This window comes from Epinephelus moara, chromosome 24 (genome assembly GCF_006386435.1).
Source record: "Epinephelus moara isolate mb chromosome 24, YSFRI_EMoa_1.0, whole genome shotgun sequence".
Classification (NCBI taxonomy): Eukaryota; Metazoa; Chordata; class Actinopteri; order Perciformes; family Serranidae; genus Epinephelus; species Epinephelus moara.
This window is the reverse complement of record NC_065529.1, coordinates 15556509-15575712: the sequence shown is the minus strand read 5'-3', so window position 1 is coordinate 15575712 and position 19204 is coordinate 15556509. Positions and strand designations below refer to the sequence as shown.

The window sequence follows — 19204 nt, the reverse complement described above, 5'->3', positions numbered from 1 at the left end:
GAGTGGGTGCTGCAAAACGGAAGAGTCAGTTCAAATTACTTTTTAAGCACTGAGGAGGGAGTTTTTGTTTTGGCATAGGAGAGGGACATTTCACTTAAAATGCTCATATGTTGTATTTATGTTAACTACCAGTGGAATCCCAAAACTTGCAAGTGGGTTTAAAAAGCATGTTTTCTTAAAAAAAAGAAAAAGAAATCAACAAATTACACCATTTATCATAGAAAGAGAACGTGGAAACACAAATTATCTTCAGCTTTGATCAAAATGACCTCATTCTTTGTCTTATTAAAAAGAAACATGTTGCACAAATCAGATCCTGTAAAAAAAAAAACCCCATAGTAATAATAAAAATAAATAAAAAGAATCCATCATATTCTGCGCTCCTGCACACATGACGAAAGGCTTTTTTCAGCTCCAGGATTTTCAACTTTTTAACTGAAATGTTTTTCTACTTTTAACTTTCAAACATCAAAGCGTATGTTTTTTTTAAATCTAATGATTGCCACTGTGCCAAGTTTATGTTATTCAGGCTATGTATGTATGTATGTTACGTTTTTTGGGGAAAATGGTCATCATAATATGCATATGTTGCTAATGCTGCTGTATTCATGCTGTGATGCGTATGAGTGTGGACTTTTTAAATTTTGTTGGTTTTGTGTGCTGCTGTCATGCGCCCATATTCTAACTAAGTGCACACACAGATTGTGTGATGATGCAGGTTTTTAAGGAGGATTTGCATTTTGCGTAAGACGTTAGCTGTTTGTTTTGGTGATAACTCTTTCTGTGCTGTTTGCTATTTACATTGGCCCCACACCTGTGGATATACGAAAATATGGTTATTTACGTTGGGAAGAGGGTCATGCATTTTCCCCCAGTTACTCAGGGAGGCTCAAGGAAGAATATCTGTGGCTCAAGGGAGGGTCAGGATAAAAATAAACACATAAATAAATAAAGTCACACCCCAGCCACCCCCTCCTCTAATAACTAGAGTACAGTCCCAAAGTTACAAGGTTAGGTGTAAATGGACAGCTGTGACTCCTGTCAGTTAATTATTATTTCTTCTATATCAAACTGAGTGCAAAAACATAAAGTAACCCCCGGTTATTAAATGAGTTTATCACAGGAGCTCAGGTAGGCTATAGGAAGCTAGCTGATTAACTCCAGGGCCTCATCTGTTGCTGTGCCCCCTCACCCCTCACCCTCACCCCGCCCCTCGCTCCGGGCTCCAACGGCCCAACTGCCGACGCTGGATGGAGATACAGAGGGGGATTACCTCGGAGGGAAAACTTTCCTCCTTTGTGTTTTAAAGTGCCGTTTATTTCAGCGCAGAGCAAAGAGGAGGGGAGGTGTGTGAGGGAGGACCGTTCAGATTTTCCACAGAGGAGGAGCAGGAGGAAGACTTGGAGTAGTTTGGTGAGGAGTCACAGACGGGAACTGTAACGGTTAATCCAGAGCCAAAGTTGTGAGAGTGAGTGAGACTCGGCTCGGCGGAGAATGGAAACTAGCTAACCTTCCTCACTCCTGTGGTCTCAGCTAGCTCGGGGCTGTAACACATTTGCATGAGGCAGGGAGAGGAGCTAAAACATGTCGTTGTTGTCGCTTCAGAGCAGCCTGTGAGTTTAAGAAGAGCCGAGGGAGAAGTTGGGAGAAAACCGGTTTTCCCTGGTACCCTATCGCCGCTTTGTGTTAGTGAATGGTGGGGGTGTTTTTCCTGTTTGACAGGGCCGATTGTCAAGTAGAAGTTAACGTTACAACCGCCCACCACGGGCTCATCGGTAAGTTTATGAACTGTCTTTCACTTCAGGAAAAATTAATCTTTGTTGCACATCTACATCCCTCTACTCCTCCTTTAAACCCTGATGTGTGGTTGCCTGCTTGTTATTCTCTGCCAGTGTACATTTGAATTAAGTTAACTCCGGCTCTGTGCTTGAAAACAATAGGCGTATACTTTATTAACGTTACCGATGATAATTGATTATAGCTGAGCGATTCCACCTCAGATACTGACTGATCAGTGCCAAACTCTGCAGCTGGAAATGTTTGTAATAACACGTAGCAAGCCTGGCTGCCTCCATGGCTGCTCCCCTTTTAAAGGCTTTTACACTTGAGGCACATAATGCAATTCATCCTTCAGCCTTTGAGGACACAGACATAATGATCCAGGATAATAAAGGCTTTATTGGTGTGCACTGAACAACACATTTAGACCAAGATCCCACAGTACTTTGCTTCAATCAGCGCTAGGCTATTAAAGATAATTATGTGGAAGTTGTGCTAGGGGAAGATGGGAAGTGGCCTGCAGCTCTTAACAGGAAAAACAATACTGATTTTATTGATTTAAATCCAGTTATATGTTATGTTTAACACAGATTGTTTGACAAATCTGAACATTTACAGAACTTGTTTCTTTATTTATTATATCCACCCATAGTGCATAGGTATATGGAAACCTTCATTTTGTAAGGCAAACATTTCATGTCCCTTTTTGGCCCACTTCGCGTGCAAGAAGTCCCAGCCCTGTGGTTCTGCTGTGTGATCCATGGTGGGAGTGCCTCTTGGGTTTTTGGGCAGTGTGGTGACAGCCTACAGGTCCTGTCTTTACTGGGGAGTGCACTCTGTAGTTACACCCCCTCAGTAGTGCACCCCCCCCATCTACTTGACCTACTCTGTCAGCCTGCACCAGATGGTTTTGCCCCCTTTGAAAAAGCAGAGAGGAAGCCCGTCCCTGCTTTGGGGAAAGAGAGAAGGCAGGAAAGGAGGCATGAAGAGCAGGGGCTGATGAAAGTTAGGCTGCACATGTTGTTTTGCATGGTGCCTTTTAATTAGAGGAGACACAAGGGTCTCGTTCTTGTCATGTCTTTGTTATTGTAATATTTCGACACCATGCTGTCTTCTCTTATCTTCACTGATTAAATGCACATAAACTTTATTGAAAATGTTGTAAGTAGCTTTTAGGAGAGTGATACTGTGGAGAAAGAGAGCACAGTAAGAGCAGCTGACCCGCACAGCAAAGCAGGAATTCCCATTTTATGAGGACAAGCTTTAATGTGAAGTTTGGATAATTACTGTGTTCGGATCTGCTTTCTTCTTTAAACATAAGCAGCCTTTTTTCCCCTTTAGACAACAGGGCCATGGGCTAAGGTTTATTCCTCTAATTAAGGTATTGGCCGGCTGTTGTATCAGCTGAAAAGATGAACGTCAGTGCTTTCTATGGTTACTTTAAAACACAATATAGTAGTTACATCTGTAGTATTCTATAGTGTGTACATGAGTATTCAATAAAAATCAAACGACAGAATCATATACACTCAGCTTCTCCTCAGCTGTTAGTTGTTGTCTTGTGTCGGGACACATATACATCATTTAAAAGGAAAACTTCAACTCCCAAATTACCATCTGTATATCAGTTTCTCACCTCATGTTATGCTGAATTTGTGAAGAAAATGTTATTCTTACATGCCTCCACAGTGGATGAAGAATCCAAAAATGGAAAAAAAAAATCTTGATGAATTAATGGGTGGCTACATTTAACAACAGCAAACCTATATAAAAACATCCCTTTACAAACTCTCACACAACTAATGCAGTATAACCCTATGTCTCTTTATGCAGTTGTATCTTCAATACTTCCCTAACACATGCATTTTTGGTAAAACCTCACTTTTTTAAAAAAAAAAACTTTGCACAAGTGCAGTAGTCGTCCATGACTACAAAACATATTTTAGCCGTCAATCAGTTTAAGTGTATGCTATATTTAGAATATTTTCACTGCTTTATCTTGACATGAGACAGCCCATTCTGATGGGGAACTTAACTAAAAGTGAAATTTATCTATACTCTCTTTAAAGCCAGACTCAACTGACTAAAACAATAATTTTACCTCGCTGAACACAGGAGCTGCTGATCTACCACTGCCTCGATCATTTAGTACGTTTGTGTAACTCTGTATCTTAGGTGAATTCGAACTAACCCTTTAAAACACCAAAGTCACACAACAACACAAACAAACTAACAGAACAGATGTTTCGATATAGTTTTGCTGTTGTTAAACGCGGTCCCCTATGACTTAAATTCATCAAGAGTTTCCTGTTTTTTGATTCTTCGTTCAATGTGAAAGCATGCGAGAAAAAGTTTTCTTCACAAAGTCAACGTAACACGCGGTGAGTAATTAATTAACAGTTATTTGAGGGGTAAAGTATTGGTTTAATATCAAAGCCATTACAAATGCAAAATGCGGTTTCACAGTGACACTGTTGAGAAATGATTATTTCGGTGAGTTTACCTCAGTCTGCAGAATGATTGAGTTAGCACTCCTGCTACCACATGCTCAGTCCTCCTGCATCTGTCCATATGCCTTGCACATGGAAAGTCTATACTGAGGAGTTACTCTAAGGTTTGTCATGATGAATAAGAGCAGTGTCAAGGAAGAGCTGTGCTGTATAATCTGTACAAGACTCATTGCTGTGGATAATCTAATGTGGAGACTGCTGTGCTCTCTACTGTCACTTTCCCCTCTTCTAGAAAAGTGCATCATTTAATGTTTTATGTCTTTGTTTTTTCAGCGTAGTAAAGTTGATACATTTTAAATTACCCAACCATTGCTTTCATCATCAACTACTGTTGATCCTGCCTTTCTGTGTTACTATGAAATGACTGACCGAAGAAGAACTAACATGGCTGACTGAGCAGCAACCTGTAGTTAGACTGAGAGATGGAAGGATTCGGAGACTCCTGGGTGCAAGAAAAACCCTATTGTCACATGGAAACCACATAAAAACTGATACCAGTCATTTTAAAACATCCATCCATATGCTACTTTTGGAACTTTAAACATTGGTTGTAGTTATGACATGAGAGGGGTGTTGAGTTGGCTTGGAAAAAGAAGGGCACACGAGATATTTTAGACTCGTGAGATCGCTGTAGGAGGTACAATTATTGTCGACTGGAATTTGACAAAGAGGGTTAAATGGCTGCTCTAAATGACAGAGCTGCAGGGGAAGTGCTGCAGACATACTGTATATAGGCCCTGCGTGGAGGTCTGAAACACCACTGCGTTGCCACAATAGCAAACCTATCTACAATTGATCATAATTCAATCAGTGGCCTATTTGATCTTACTATTTGATCTTACTTCTGCTGCTACTTGGTCTTACTTTAGCAGTCTGCATAAGCAGTTTTGTTTCTTGTACACCAACTCCCTGTGATAAGAATTGAAAAAAATATTTTTTTTAAGCACTAAAGTTTGAAAGGAATGGTTTGTAGGGTTTTGTGGCACTTTGCGGTGAGGATTGCAGATTGCAACCAGCTGAAACTTCTCCCGTGTGCCGAGCGTGAACTCCTGGTTAGAACTCCTTCAGCCTTTTCTTGTTCAGGAGGTTTTTACTGGGAGCTAAATAATCCTCAGAAGTCTTTTCCTCTCCAAAACAAACAGACCCAGTGATTTAAACCAGTAAAAACACTGAATAAAGCAGTTTGACATTACAGATCAGTGTTTCTGCAACGCTGTTTGGCATGTCGCAGACAGGTTGCTAACCCAGCACCTGCTAATGTGTGCTCACCTTTTTTTCTCTTATTACTTAAGATCCAGATGTTAAGGAGGTTTTTACCGGGAGCTGAATTATCAGCAGAGGTATCTTCCTCTCCAAAACAAACAGACCCAGTGATTTCAACTAGTAAACACACTGAATAAACAGTTTCTGTTCAAAATAATCTGTGTTTTTCCGGCACTGCTTTTTTTTGCAGAATGGCCGCTAACTACAGTTAGCAAAAACGCTAATGATTCTATCCAGAGCCAGTGTTTGGTTTGTCCATTCTGGGGTACTGTAGAAACATGGTGGTGCAACATGGCGATCTCCATGGACCCGCTCCCTATGTAGATACAAATGGCTCATTCTATGGTAACGAAACCGTTCTTATTTTCAGGTGATTATACACAAAAGAAAACATATTTTATTCCATTTCTGCCAATATGTCCCCCTAAATCCTACACACTGAACCTTTATTATACTTTATAATAATATCATGTTACCCCCTGACGTGTCCCCAGCTCAACTTTATACAGAACACTCCTGGAAATAGTCGGACGTTGGTGTCTTGCTCAAGGACACTCCTGCTCTGTACCAGCCTAGTGTTCATCAGCAGCATACATTAGTTCACACACAGTGCCATATTGTCATGCTCTCACTAACATATGGACATCAGACTCCACCACACCGCCTACTAAATGCTGCTCTTCACCACAAACCCTAATAGAGCGTTGTGGAAGTGCCACTCCTTTCTGCACACACTGTACGCTCCTTCCTCTGCGGCTGGATCACCAACATATTGCAGCATAAAGAGTGTTTACTTGGTGGATGATTATTAGTCCTTACTATGTTAATGACCATGTGTATTTCTGATGTACCATGTCAGGCATGCACCATCGACATGTGACTCCCTTTAAAAGGCTCCTCATTGTGTTTCTGATCTTCTTTCATGCCTCTCTATAAGTAGCTCTCTGCATTTTTAAGTTGAAAGGCCTCTATTGTTTCAACTAAAGTCTGGCATGAGATGGAGAGATTATGAGGGAAGAGAAGTGAGATACTACTATTGAGATATTGCTACAAGTCACTGTTATTGGGGTTCATGACCAGAGGGCAAATTATTTGGCAGTAAGACCCATAGGAAATAGGAGACTTTAGTTTAAGTCCTACAACTGTCAGTGAGATTTCAGCTGCCATGATGTCGCTTGAACAGCTGCTAATTGTATCTCTAAATAAGCTATTTCGTGCAATCAAGTATTGCAAAATCACGGGAGTCTTTATAGAGTACTCTAGGGATGATGTTGTTCTGTTGGCCGATAGAGAAGCGTCGCCCTGGTTCCCTTGTCAAAAAGCCAAAAGGATTTTTCCATTGGATTTTGGATTATTGCAGGAATAAGCTATGTGGCAAACAAACTGTTATGATACATTCACCTTTTGTTCAGCAAGATAATCCTCACAAATTAACACCACTTTTTAGATTTTTGAAGCCTAAATTCAATCACCAGAAGTAAAAAGCTAATGTTAGACAATAAACGGACTACACCATGGCCCCATGACTTAACGTTGCCACCACAATGAGGCTGTAAAGTTGTGTTCGGTGTGATGACGTTCTGTAGTCTCATTTAGCCACTTGTTAGCAACCGCCTTTATTAAAATCTTTAAAATTCACAAGTGGAGTATTTACTGATGGATTTTAAGCTGAACATATTTTTATTTTGAGCTTGTGTTTTGAACTTTGGTTAATCACAGACCTTATTTCAGGCATCTATCCAAAACACCCATTGACTTAGAGACGAGGGAGCCAGGAGTGCTAAAATGCTAACTCTTTTCTGGGTTTAAGGACTCGTTCCTGGGGCACTCTATAACTCATTGTCACAGTCAATTTGTTGGAATTCTGACTGTGCTGTGTGCAAAATGAATTTGGCTGGATGGATTGAGTCAGCTTTGGGAGGCAAATAGTTTTGCATAAAATTCACAGTTTTGGGGAATCTGTGGTAACAAATATGTGGATTGGGAGGACTTCAGTGAAACATTATTTTTTTCTTAAGGTTTTTTGGTTCCAGAAAGACTTATAGCATCCAAGTGCACATTCTTGTGTCACATCTTGTCATAGAGTGGCACGAAAGCCATGTTTTGGTTAATGTCTGATTTGTATGGCTTTGGGTTAAGTAGCTGATGACAAGGAAAAGATCTCATGAGAAACATGGCCGCTTCAGAAGAAAATGAATAAGGGATTAGTTACATCCTAGATCTGCGCAGGGGAAAATAAACCCTGTTGATATTATTCTTGATCACATATGGCCCTAAAATGTCACCTGAGTGATGTAATAAGAAATATAAAGCTGTTTATACAGTTGCGAATGCACCCACAATGCAACAAGCATGCTCTTGGATGCAGTTGCTCAAGCCACATGCAAAGGTTGTCAGAGACACATGGGCATGCAAAGTATCCCATGGGTCACACAGACACATTTCAGTCAGGCTTTGAAGCTAAGGCTCAAGTTGAGATACCACATATTCGTCGCATTTTGCTGTGTTATTATGTCTGTTTATGTGTTAGTAGAGACGTGCCAATGGCAGGTCTTGATTTGTTGTTATAAAATATCTGCATAAATTTGTACATTTTTATCACATTTATGATCTGTGCGCCATTGTAGTTTGAATATGGCTGCGTGGAGCTCAGACCAAGAGTATATGGATAAGAATTACAAAACCTCTTGAGCATGCAAAGTCTGGGAAGAAGTGTAAACTGACTGTCATGTGGCGCTTTGTTCATTATGCAAGTCGTTACAGCACACCAAGCACAAACTTGGTGCTGCTGAAATCGTCTCAATCACGTAAGCAGAGACACAATGGCAAGCGTTATATGTAGATTAGCCTGCGAGCCAGACGGATTACAAGCTTGTTTTCATCATATTGCAAGTTTGCCTTTCCTGCTTTTTCCTTACAACGACCAAAACACTCACACGGTGCTTATGTTCCAAACAGTGCAGCGTGCTGGAGAGCTGCATCGTGTTTCCCAGTCTCAGATTCTCTTTTGAAATCTAGGCAGTGGTGGTGTTGTTGAGGTGAAATGATGTGTCAGTGTTGATGACCCAGCTTTTAGTTCCTGTCTGCTCCGTGTCACAAACACAAGGGTCAGTTCCTGCTGAAACCTGATGTTCCACTTCCTCATCTGGTCCTGGGCTTCCTGCTATGGAGAGACAGGAAGCTCAGTAGCGGCCCATATGATTTCTTGCTCAATATGTTCCAGAGTGAAAGCACATGTTATGGTGATGGGCATGTATGTATCCATCTTTATCCAGTTTTATGCTTAGCACAATATGGCATCAATTTTAATAACCCCACTGTGATATTTGGCTTTATTACCATGGTTCCTTGTCCAGACTCGATCAGTCTGTCAGCTGGTCTGGGTGTCCAACTGAAGGTGGCATGATTAATGGCTGCAACTGCAGAGCGCAGACCTCGGTGCATCTCACATTCTTGGTAGAGTCTTCCAACTCAAGTTGTCAGACAGCCAGGCCCTAACACTGCAGGTTTTCAACTTCTCAGCTGGCCCCGGCAGTCAAGTCAGAGGAGTACTTGCAAAATCCCTGGCTATGATCACGCACGCCCACCCTTTCATTAAACACACCCAAATTAGCTATGTGGGGAACTTGTAGTCAGCCCTGCCTGTTCCTCAGCAGCTGAGCACTCAAATCTGCTCTACTCAGCCCCCCACAGTGTTAGTTCAGGGGGAGTATACTCCTGGGCAAGTTTTTGTTTTAAGGGAAACATAATATTCCAATATCTCATCTGCAGCTGATGCTCATTGTATGCTGATGTACAATTCCCACCTACTGCCTCTTAAGTAAATGTAAGTGATACTTCTGGAGGCCATGAGTGTTTTCTTTTTCATTTCTTACCATTGGAGTCCAAGTTAAGGGGTTTGACACTTTTCAAGACTCTACTGGTCAAACTAGTTGGTGCTGGAAAGGATTGGTTGGTTGGTCCACCACTTTGGTCCGAACTGAAATGTCACAACATCTATTGGATGGGTCTCCATAGAGTTTTGTACGGACATTTATGGTCCCTCGAGGAATCTTACTAACTTTGGTGATCCGCTGACTTTTCATCTAGCACTATTATTAAGACTAAATCTGAATTTGTCCAGTACTTTGCTTTATGACTGAACCTGAAAAACTAATGACATTCCCAACTAACTCATCTGTACTTTGTGTTTAGTGCTAATTAGCAGATTTTAGTATGCTAAGAGAGGCTAAACTAGGTAAATATCCCTTGAGAAACATCAGCATGTCAGTGTTGTCACTGTGAGTATGTTAGCATGCTGATGTTAGCATCTAGCTACCACTAAGTACAACCTCACAGAATTTCTAGCATGGCTGTAGATTCTCATGTCGCATTTACAATACATCGTTTTGCTCAACTCAACTCAACTCACTTTCCCTTCAGTGTAAGTTGGATTCTCATCTGATCGCCATAGCAACGCTGCATTAAACTGCCCCAACATCAAACTCAAAGCAACACTCACCAAATCTGGATCGGGAACCAAAAAGAAGAACATCTGCATTTTGTCAATTGTACAACGTAGTGTAAGTTTCTAGTAATGACCTACTTGCTGTTGGCTATATAGTATGTAATTTCCATTATTTTAATTTCCATTGTTCAATAACAAGCCTACCAGAACCGCCCAACCAGCTGGTCAACCTGTGCATCACTACTGAGCAGTCAGTGGCCTGCATTGTTAACTTAATCATCTATTATTGGCTCACCTCACATGGGACCTGGACCGAAATATCAGAAAAATTACCAGGTGTTATCCACAACTTTTGCTAATGGAAAACCAAAAAGATCGAGTCAAGTTGAGTAGAGCCATGCAGTGGAAATGCGGATTTAGTTGCCAGGTGACTTTAGCTTGTAGGAAATTCAGCTAGGAGGAAGCCCTGGGAGGTTTGGGGGCCTCCAGGGAGCTCAGTCATTAAGATAGATAGTTCTGTTTGTAGTTAGGACCCCCTCCCTCCATCACTCACCACCCCTCTGAAGGCAAATACTTGGCATCCATCTTAAAGCAAACATTCGGGATCTACCAGTCTCCTTGGTGCTCTCGGCTGTCTTTATGTGGTCTCCTCTTTCGTCCGCATGGTTTCCTCTGAGTGCCACTAGAGGTCACAGCATGGGCCTCAGAGTCTTTGTTTTGCCCCATAATGGCTCTATTCTCCCACGGCAGCAAGGACTTCCAAGCCTGCTAGACATAGGACACCATTGTGACTCACGGAGGGGTAACATGAGGCAGACGTACAGAGACATGGGTGTGCGTGTAGAGTTAAGTAAATTACTGTTTAAATGGTGTTGAAATATTAACAAGTTCCCCTTTGCTAGTGTTACTGGCAAACCAAAAACAGTTGCTTTACCCACTGCAAGAGAAGATTGAACTGCAACCAAATAAGATATGTGGTGGAAAGGAGGACACTGGGCTTATTATTTTCCATTAGTGCATATGACTTATCATGGTTAAACTAAATTCAGTGAGCTGAGCCCACCACAAAACATTCATTTAAAGTCCTGGCTCGCTAGAGGCAACAGACGAAGCTGGGGGAAAATCTTGTTAGTATCCAATTACTCCAATTACTGTAAAAATAAGCTATATGTGATGTGATGTGTTATTATTTGATCTACCTACAACGTTTTGTACAAAGCTGTATTCCAATTCGACACAATGTGATAAGTAGGAGAGACATCAAATCTTTTGTTGGTCTTGTTTCTTTGAAAGATAAAACTACAGAAGAATTAGATTAGCTTGAAATAGACCTTTTATACTTTAGTAGTGTAGATTAAGTTAATTATCTTTATATACCCATACACAGTGTCTTCTACAGAAGTACATACATGCTGTAGTTTGTCAGAGGAATGTGCAGCACAAGATGACCTTGGTCACTCAAGTTTCACATTTCTCACGAGAAAAAAAAAGCAAATGGCAAAAGGTCACAGAGCAGGTAAAAAGGGGAAAGGCTTTAGCACAGAGTAATTCACACAAAGCTGGCTGGTTCAGGTGTTTTATATGCAAAGCAGCCAGGTAGCCTTACACATCATATTGGACCAGTGCCGACTGGGGTAAAATGTTCTGGGGCAAACCAACGGCAATCAACAACATCAACAAGTGTATCTTGTACTAAAAGTCAGAACTAAACTATATCTACTAAAGCTTTTTGGCTCATTTTTAAAACATAGATACCTTTTTTGGAAGTACACATTAACATTTTAACTGTTCCACTTTGTAGCTCATCTTCCTCTCATATGACTGAATCAAGCAGATCACAGTAACAGGACCAAAGAGCGAGACAAAAGCCCGTAACAATGAACTTCCTGTGTCTGTCAATCCATTTTCTAAACCTCTTATCTTGCTCAGTGTCTCAGAGGGTTGGAGTCCTTGTTAATTGATCAAGGGAAACCAATCCATTACAAAACATCTAGGCTACTACGGATTCCTAGAGTTTAACCTGAGAGTCTCAAGATGTAGAGGAAACCCTTTTAGATATGCAGAGAATATGAGAACTCCACACAGAAAATCCCCCAGCCTGCTCTCATATCCAGACCCTTCTCGCTGCAAGTCGACAGTCCTAACCACTGAGCCGTCGTGCTGCCCCGACCCCTGTGTGTAGTTTTATATTATCCCCCAGTAGAGTTTAGTTCTTCATTTTAAGTCTGCTCGGGTTGACGTGCAAATTATAGTCTTGATTGTATACAGAGATCTCTCCAGCAGGGCTCATTTTGTTTGAAAAGTTAGATTTTCTCATTCTGTCCAGTTTAGTTTTTGTCTTGTTAAAGTCAACAAAATGTTCCTATGTAAAGATATAGTGGAGTATTGGCGTCCTTAGCAGAGATTAAAGTCACACTCCCTCTGTGTGTGTGTTGTAATCTGTGTTCTTTGTTGTGGTAGCCAGTCCGGCCTAGCGTGCATGTTTATGCATGTGAGTCTCTGTGTGTTTCCCACTGGTTTATTTTTTCCCAAGCATGTTCAGCCTAGTTCAAAACATGCTTTGGAAAAAAACAATTGTTCATCTCACTGGTTAGCTAATCGCCACCTTACCACTTATGATGCCATCCCGAACAACGGTGGCTGGACGATGTTATCAAGGAAGGGTAATGCCCACCCTTTTTTTGTTCCCCCCACATTAACACCATTAGCTCTGTCAGCACTGTTGCCATTATTAGCACTGTTAGCATCACAAGTTCCTAGCTACTAACTCAGTCAGCCTATGTTGAGAACTTTATACAGACTATCCAGGCCCAGACTCTGAATCATAGGTATGCTGAAAGTCATGTACAACTCATTTAGGCTTGTTGCAGAATGTTGAATATGATTAAGAGATAGCCATTGCAGTTTGTGGCATGTTAATTAGATTTGTTTATATGACATTACTGCACCTACATCAAATAATTTTACATATATGATGTACATATGATCTCAAGTTTAGCTATTGATGCATACCCTCAAAGTTTTAATACACTGTATAATGTAACCTTCAGCAAACCGCAGTCTCCAGACTTTAACTGGCCACATACACCTACATATTGGAATTTTTTTGTGTCTTCCCTTTTAGCGAGAAATGAGAAGTTGCAGTTGTCACTGATGAAAAGCAGAAAGAGGGAGAGAGGGATAGGTACTGTAAAGCTGCAAGTGACTAAAGAAGAAAAGAAAACTTTCCAACGGACTCTCATTTTTTCCATGTAAAGTAATTCATAGGCAGGACATACAAATTACACAGTCCTGTGTCTCAGAAAAGGACGAAACAGACGAGGCACATTTCAGTGTAAAAGAGGAATTAGATTTAAGGTGGGGGAAAGTTCCAGCTAAAGGAGGAGAGGTAGTGGACAGACAGGGCGGAAAAAGAAAGATCTGGCAAGTAGTGAAGAATAAAGGCAGGGGCGACTGTTCCTGACTGTTTGTCTCAAGTAGAAAACGTGACTGAGCTGTAATCGGATCTCAGCTGTGGTGAGATCATACAGGAGGCCTGCCAGCAGCCTCAGAAAGAGCAGTCCACCCATAAGCCTTTAGCCCTAATGCAGCCGTCTGTGGCTCTCTGCAGGCTTGCCAGCTTAAATATCATATATAATTTTTCAAGAGTACTAGTTGGTCCTAGAAATTATAAGTCAGTGGAGGTAAAATGAGAAAGAACTACAAGGAGAAAAAATGTTTTTAAAGCATCGTTTTGCATAAAATGTGATTAAAAGGTGGGTTTCATGCCATTTTAGATTGTACTTTACTATAAAAGCTTGTTGTCCAGTGAAAACCCTATATTTCCAAATTCTGGGAATTTCTTCATTGAAGTGAAGGATTATGTTCTTTTATGATTCAAAAAAACATTCCTACTTCGATGTTAACTAAACCATTTCACAGAGTTGAAAACAGAGTTGCTGTTCTAAGCTAATGAAAAGTCAACAATTTGAAGATACATGATTTTCCCAGGATGGTGTCATCTGTTGCTCCGCAGTAACTTTGAACATAGATACTGTGTCCAATAGTTGTTCCCATAATAAAGCTATCAGTTAACTGTATGTGTAATAAGCAATGGCGCCAAGGGGTAAAATCTTCAAATCTTAAAGGTTAATTTAACCTGAAACCAAAGTCGCCAAATTCCTGATAAAAAAACTTTGCTCCTTCCTGTGTAATTTTAAAAACTAGATTATTTTAATAGTGTTTAAATCTGATAAAGTAAATCCAATTACTCTCCTCAAATGACCGAGCACTTAGGACTGTCAGATTTCATCATGACCCAAATGATTCTGGGGGAACAGAGATCAACGGGGGTCCTGGCACATGGACTATAGCGAGTGAATGAGCTGCCTGTGTGCATGCCCGAGTATGCAGGATTGCACGGAGTTGCATAGCTTCGTGTGCTGAGTCTATGACAGCTGCACACACAGAGCAGCTAGGAAGAAGTCACAGTTGACCTGAAGATTTCACACGTCACATTTACCTCCAGAGTGCTTAAGTTTTCTGTGTTGATCATGATACAAGACATTTTCTTTATTCTTCATAATTTATCAACATTTCCTCTCCTCTCACAGTCACCAGACCTGCTCAGATGGACTTGAGATAACACCCCCAGAAGTTCCACCCTTGTCCCGAACTCCAGCCTTCCACATTCACCCAGAATGGCAGATCCCACCGGGCTGAGCGCTGAAGCGGCCGGGGCAGGCATAGCCGAGGTCGACGCCTGTAGTTTGGAGATAGACAGGAAGTATGATATCATCCCTGCCGTCATCTGCTCCATGTGTTGCCTGTTTGGCATCATCTACTGCTTCTTTGGTGAGGATCCCTGCTGGCTCACAGACCTTGACATCAAGGAAGCTGAAACTAAGTGATTTTGAATGACATAACACACCATCAAAATGCCACTCATAACTGAAAACTTCATAGTGCAGCCTGTAAACATGTCAGATCAATTTGGATGCTATGGAAATCCATTGCTATGGAAGCTCATTTCCGCCAGTGTGATGAAAAAAAGATCCTGTGATTCATTATCATGAGAATCTTTGTCAAAATAATGACTTATTACTATATATTTTGAGCGGGGCATCACAATGGTTTGAGTTCAAGGTCTGAGAAAGAATAGTATCAGTAACATTGTTAACACTGTGCTACATTACAGAGAAAGACAAAACGGTACTAATGAACCTTCATTAATATAGGCCTATATTTTATCTACAAGTGCACGTCACACACTGAGCGAGCCGCCTGTTAATGACACTGTCTGCAAAGCAGTAATGATTGTGCTAAGTGGCTAATGGGCATGTAGCTACTTACGTGTTTCAGATGATGCGTCATGTTTGTAGTCGACCAATGAAGATGAGTTTACATATCACCTTGGGTTCGTCCTTCACCTTCTCAAAATGATCCCACACTTTGGATTTCCTGCCCGACATGTTATTAACTAGCCTGTGTGATAACTGCAGGTACAAGCCTTTGAAAGTAACCTGACTCCTGTCTGACTGCTGAGCGTGGCCACTTCCTGTGTCTGTCCTTTCAAATTAAATTCCCACATGGTCCAGTCATATAGGTTTTGATTTATTTGGACTATTTTTCTTTTTCTGCAACTAAATGACCAATGAAATCTTGCCGACTAATAACCTTTCTGGTCGACTAACGTTTGGTCGACTACAAGGGAGCAGCCATAGTCCAGAGTTCATTTGTTGAGCTTGTACCTTGTGTACTTCATGTTAATATAAAAAGCTAATTGCTTATTCAGCAATCCTCCCATCTCCTGATTCCTCATTGTAGCTCTCTCCTGTCTCTCCTCCTTTAGGTTACCGTTGTTTCAAGGCTGTCATGTTCCTATCCGGTCTGATGTTTGGCTCTGTCATCATTTTCCTGCTTTGTCACAAAGAGCACGTGCTGGACACCCAGCTGAGCGTGGAGGCCAGCGCAGGTATCGGCCTCGGTATAGGCCTGCTATGCGGCTTGGTCACTATGCTGGTGCGAAGCGTCGGCCTCTTCATGACCGGCCTCCTGCTGGGCCTCCTCCTCGCTCTTGCAGCCCTGCTGGTCACTCACCAGTTCTACACTCCAACCACAGTCTGGGTGCCACTGGGTACACTATTGGGAACGGGCATGCTGTTTGCTGTGCTGACACTGCAGTGGCAAAAGCTCTTCACCATGATCTCCACGGCTGTGTTTGGGGCAGCTATCATGACAGTGTGTGCTGATTACTTCGTAGAGATGCTGGTTTTGGCCACGTATGTGTATGACTGCTTGCGCCTCACACCCGGGCAACCTCTCTGCTGGTACAGCTGGGTCATTCTGGGCATCTGGCCCGCCCTCAGCCTCATAGGAGTACTGGTCCAGTGGAAACTGACGGATGACAGCTTCTCACACACTGAAGGTAAGGAGAAAATATCATGACCCTTTGAGTTCTGTTGAAGGGTTGAATCAGGGCCTATATTCATTCAAGAATGGAGGAGTAAAAAAAGTTGTCTTCAGAGTTATCAAGCAACATATTCCTACTGTGTAAAGTGTAGAAGTAACAAGCTATTACATGTGTGCTGAGAGCAGGAACAGACAATGGAGACAAGGATTTATCCTACATCTGACCCTTTGTTTGTTCTTGTTTAAAAAATCCCTAAATCTTCTCAGGGATTATTCTTTGGAAGCCGAGAACTGCTGTGCTTGCAATTATTGTATTAATGTGGGAAGTTTGCCTTTATCTGCTGTGAGGATCCAAGGACAGGGGGTGTCATGTGCTGTGAAGCCCTCCAAGGCAAACTGTGGTTTAAGATACTGGGCTATATAAATAAAATTGAATTGAATCGAGTTAATGCCATTATCTTGAGATTGTGAGTTATTGAATTCATTATCTCAAAACAAACAAACTTTCTTATCTCTAAATAACAAGATAATGAACCTGCCATAATGAGAGAAGAAATTTTGTTTCCTCTTATTAGGCAACTTATAATGTTTATCAGAGATCAGGATTGCCATGCCAACATGAATAGATGCCGTCTTAACAACTGTAGCAACTGATTTAGGCTGAGAATGTCACATCAAGGACTATCCATTACTGATCAATGCATCAGACTGTATTTCAGTCAAGGCTTAACAGTTATGAATCATCCCTGACAGTAATGACAGTGACCATGAAGGCTGAAAGCAGGTGTGATCAAATGAACCAGACACTAATTTTCAAGTTCTCCATAATTATCCTGTGATCTCAAGAAAACAAAAGTTGTTGTCATGTAATAAATTATCTTTAGAAATCAGCTTTTTGTGTTCATGAAAATAGACATAATTTGATGCATTATCACAGGAAAATGAGCTCTGTTATCTTAAGATCCCGAAATAATTAACTTGTGATCTCGAGATAACGGCATTAAAAAGATAATTGCAAGCACGGCAGTTCTTGGCTTCAATAAGTAGGACTAAAAGTGAGGGATTTTTACTTTTAGATTGATAAATAAGGGCCCGGATGTTTCAAGTTTGTATTTTACAAACATACATACTTAATTCCCACTACTAATGTATCTCATTGTCTGTCTAGAATTACTTAATTGTTTAATGTGATGTGATGTTTAAAAGCTGCCATTGAATTTCTCATTCTCTTTGTAGTGGTTATCAGTCGGAGACAGAAGCGCGTCCAGCTGATGCGGATTCGAGAGAAGGACGCCAAAAAGCGACAGCAGGCAGGTGGGCAGGAAGGCACGTACCGCCGTAAACCCACCCCAGTGAAACGTTACGCTGGGGATCTACTGGCACCGGTCAGTGTCACCCAACATGGCGTGTGCTGTAGATACTGATTACTGTGTTTTTATGGCATCAGTTATATCTTACCAGAGAGCCTAACTGATGCCATAAAATCCTTGTCAAGTTGACACCACTATTTTTGTGTGCCTCGCTCATCTCTTCCTATGTTGTTCTTCTCAGAGCTACCTGCAAAGTCTGCGGGACAGACAGATGGGCACAGGCACTTCCCTTAGCAGCCTGGGCACCGCCAACCACACCATGATCGACTTGGACTATGACACCGGCTCCACCGCGCCACTTACAGCTACGACCCCCGTCGTCAGGGTCTGAGCAAAACAGAGATAAGAAGGGACTACTTAATGCTCTCTGGTTCTCCAACTGTGTCTTAGTAATATAGAGTAGAACCAACACTCTGCTCCCCTCAGCTAAGGGCTTATTCTGCCCTTAAAGTGATGTGGAGCGAGGATGTGTGTCAGTCCTGTGTGTTCAGTGAAAGAGAATGCTGCTTCCTGGAGAAACGTAAGAGGTGTCACCTGTTTGGTGACAGCTATAATATAACCACTGTGTTTCTCAGAGAAACACTTAAAAACAGATACTAACAAAGTTAAGGTCCTCCATTTCCTCTTATCATGTATTAAATACATAAACAGCAAGTACGAGCCTCAAAAACGGATGTGTTTCTGTTTTGGTAGTGAATCATGACAAAGCAATTTGTTTGACATTACATGTACTGTACTTAAAGAATTAGCCATTGCCATTAAGTGTTGTGTTATTACCTGTCTTACCTGTTTAACTGTGTGTTCGTAGGATTTGTGATTTTCTCATTAAAGTGACTTTGTGTATTTTTTCAGATGGAGTTTGGTGAGTGAGTAAAATACGACATGCAGGTGGATATATGGAGTATGACAAAGTGAAGCAAAATGAATAAATGCAAATAAAAAAACCTGTTTCCTGTCAGAATAGGTGAAGAATTTAGAGTGTTTTGTATGCTTGTGGAGTCAACCTTTCATAATTTAATTTATATAATGACCAAGTACACAGTAGGGTTGAAAAAAGGACAAAAAACAAAGCATGTTTGTTGTTAATTTGTAGATTTTTTTTAAATAATTATCCATTTTGTTGTTTGAATTTTGCAGGGACAATGCACTTGTTACCTGAATCTGTACATACCTGTTGATAGAAATTTCGAAGATAAATAAATGTGTTTGATACAAAACCATTTTTTACTCATTGATTGACTCAGATAAATTTCACTGTTTGTCTCTTTGGGCTCTTAGCAACACTGGCAGCATTACTCACCAGATTTTTCATGGACTATAAAGAGGTCATGGGGAGGATTTCCTACTCTGCAACTGGTTGGGGTTGCCATGGCGTCCCAGACGTTTTTGTTGCAGACAACACAATGCGGGACAGACTGGCCTTTCATCATAATGAACTTTCAATA

The 19204-nt window shown here is 41.2% G+C and overlaps 1 protein-coding gene across 5 annotated transcripts; it reads left to right on the top strand.

The window, feature by feature from the left end:
* The first annotated feature begins 1236 nt into the window (after nt 1-1236).
* Nucleotides 1237-18976, top strand: LOC126386496 (transmembrane protein 198-like). Of its 5 annotated transcripts, none has more exons than XM_050038882.1 (5): nt 1237-1413; nt 14592-14832; nt 15830-16405; nt 17626-17774; nt 17941-18976. In XM_050038882.1, exons 2-5 carry the CDS (start codon nt 14679-14681, stop codon nt 18088-18090), a joined length of 1029 nt encoding a protein of 342 aa, XP_049894839.1. In that variant the 5' UTR covers nt 1237-1413; nt 14592-14678; the 3' UTR covers nt 18091-18976. The 5 variants fall into 5 exon arrangements, with proteins under 5 accessions (XP_049894839.1, XP_049894840.1, XP_049894843.1 ...); XM_050038883.1 differs by having other exon boundaries at nt 1237-1468; XM_050038886.1 differs by having other exon boundaries at nt 1237-1775; nt 17626-17703.
* Nucleotides 18977-19204: the final 228 nt, after the last annotated feature.

What these genes read in the sequence shown, in the direction of transcription:
- LOC126386496 (XM_050038882.1), top strand. Translation starts at nt 14,679, where the DNA reads ATGGCAGATCCCACCGGGCTGAGCGCTGAAGCGGCCGGGGCAGGCATA. An exon ending in CATCATCTACTGCTTCTTTG is followed by an intron (nt 14,833 to 15,829) that starts GTGAGGATCCCT and finishes CTCCTCCTTTAG; the next exon opens with GTTACCGTTGTTTCAAGGCT. An exon ending in CTGGGGATCTACTGGCACCG is followed by an intron (nt 17,775 to 17,940) that starts GTCAGTGTCACC and finishes TGTTCTTCTCAG; the next exon opens with AGCTACCTGCAAAGTCTGCG.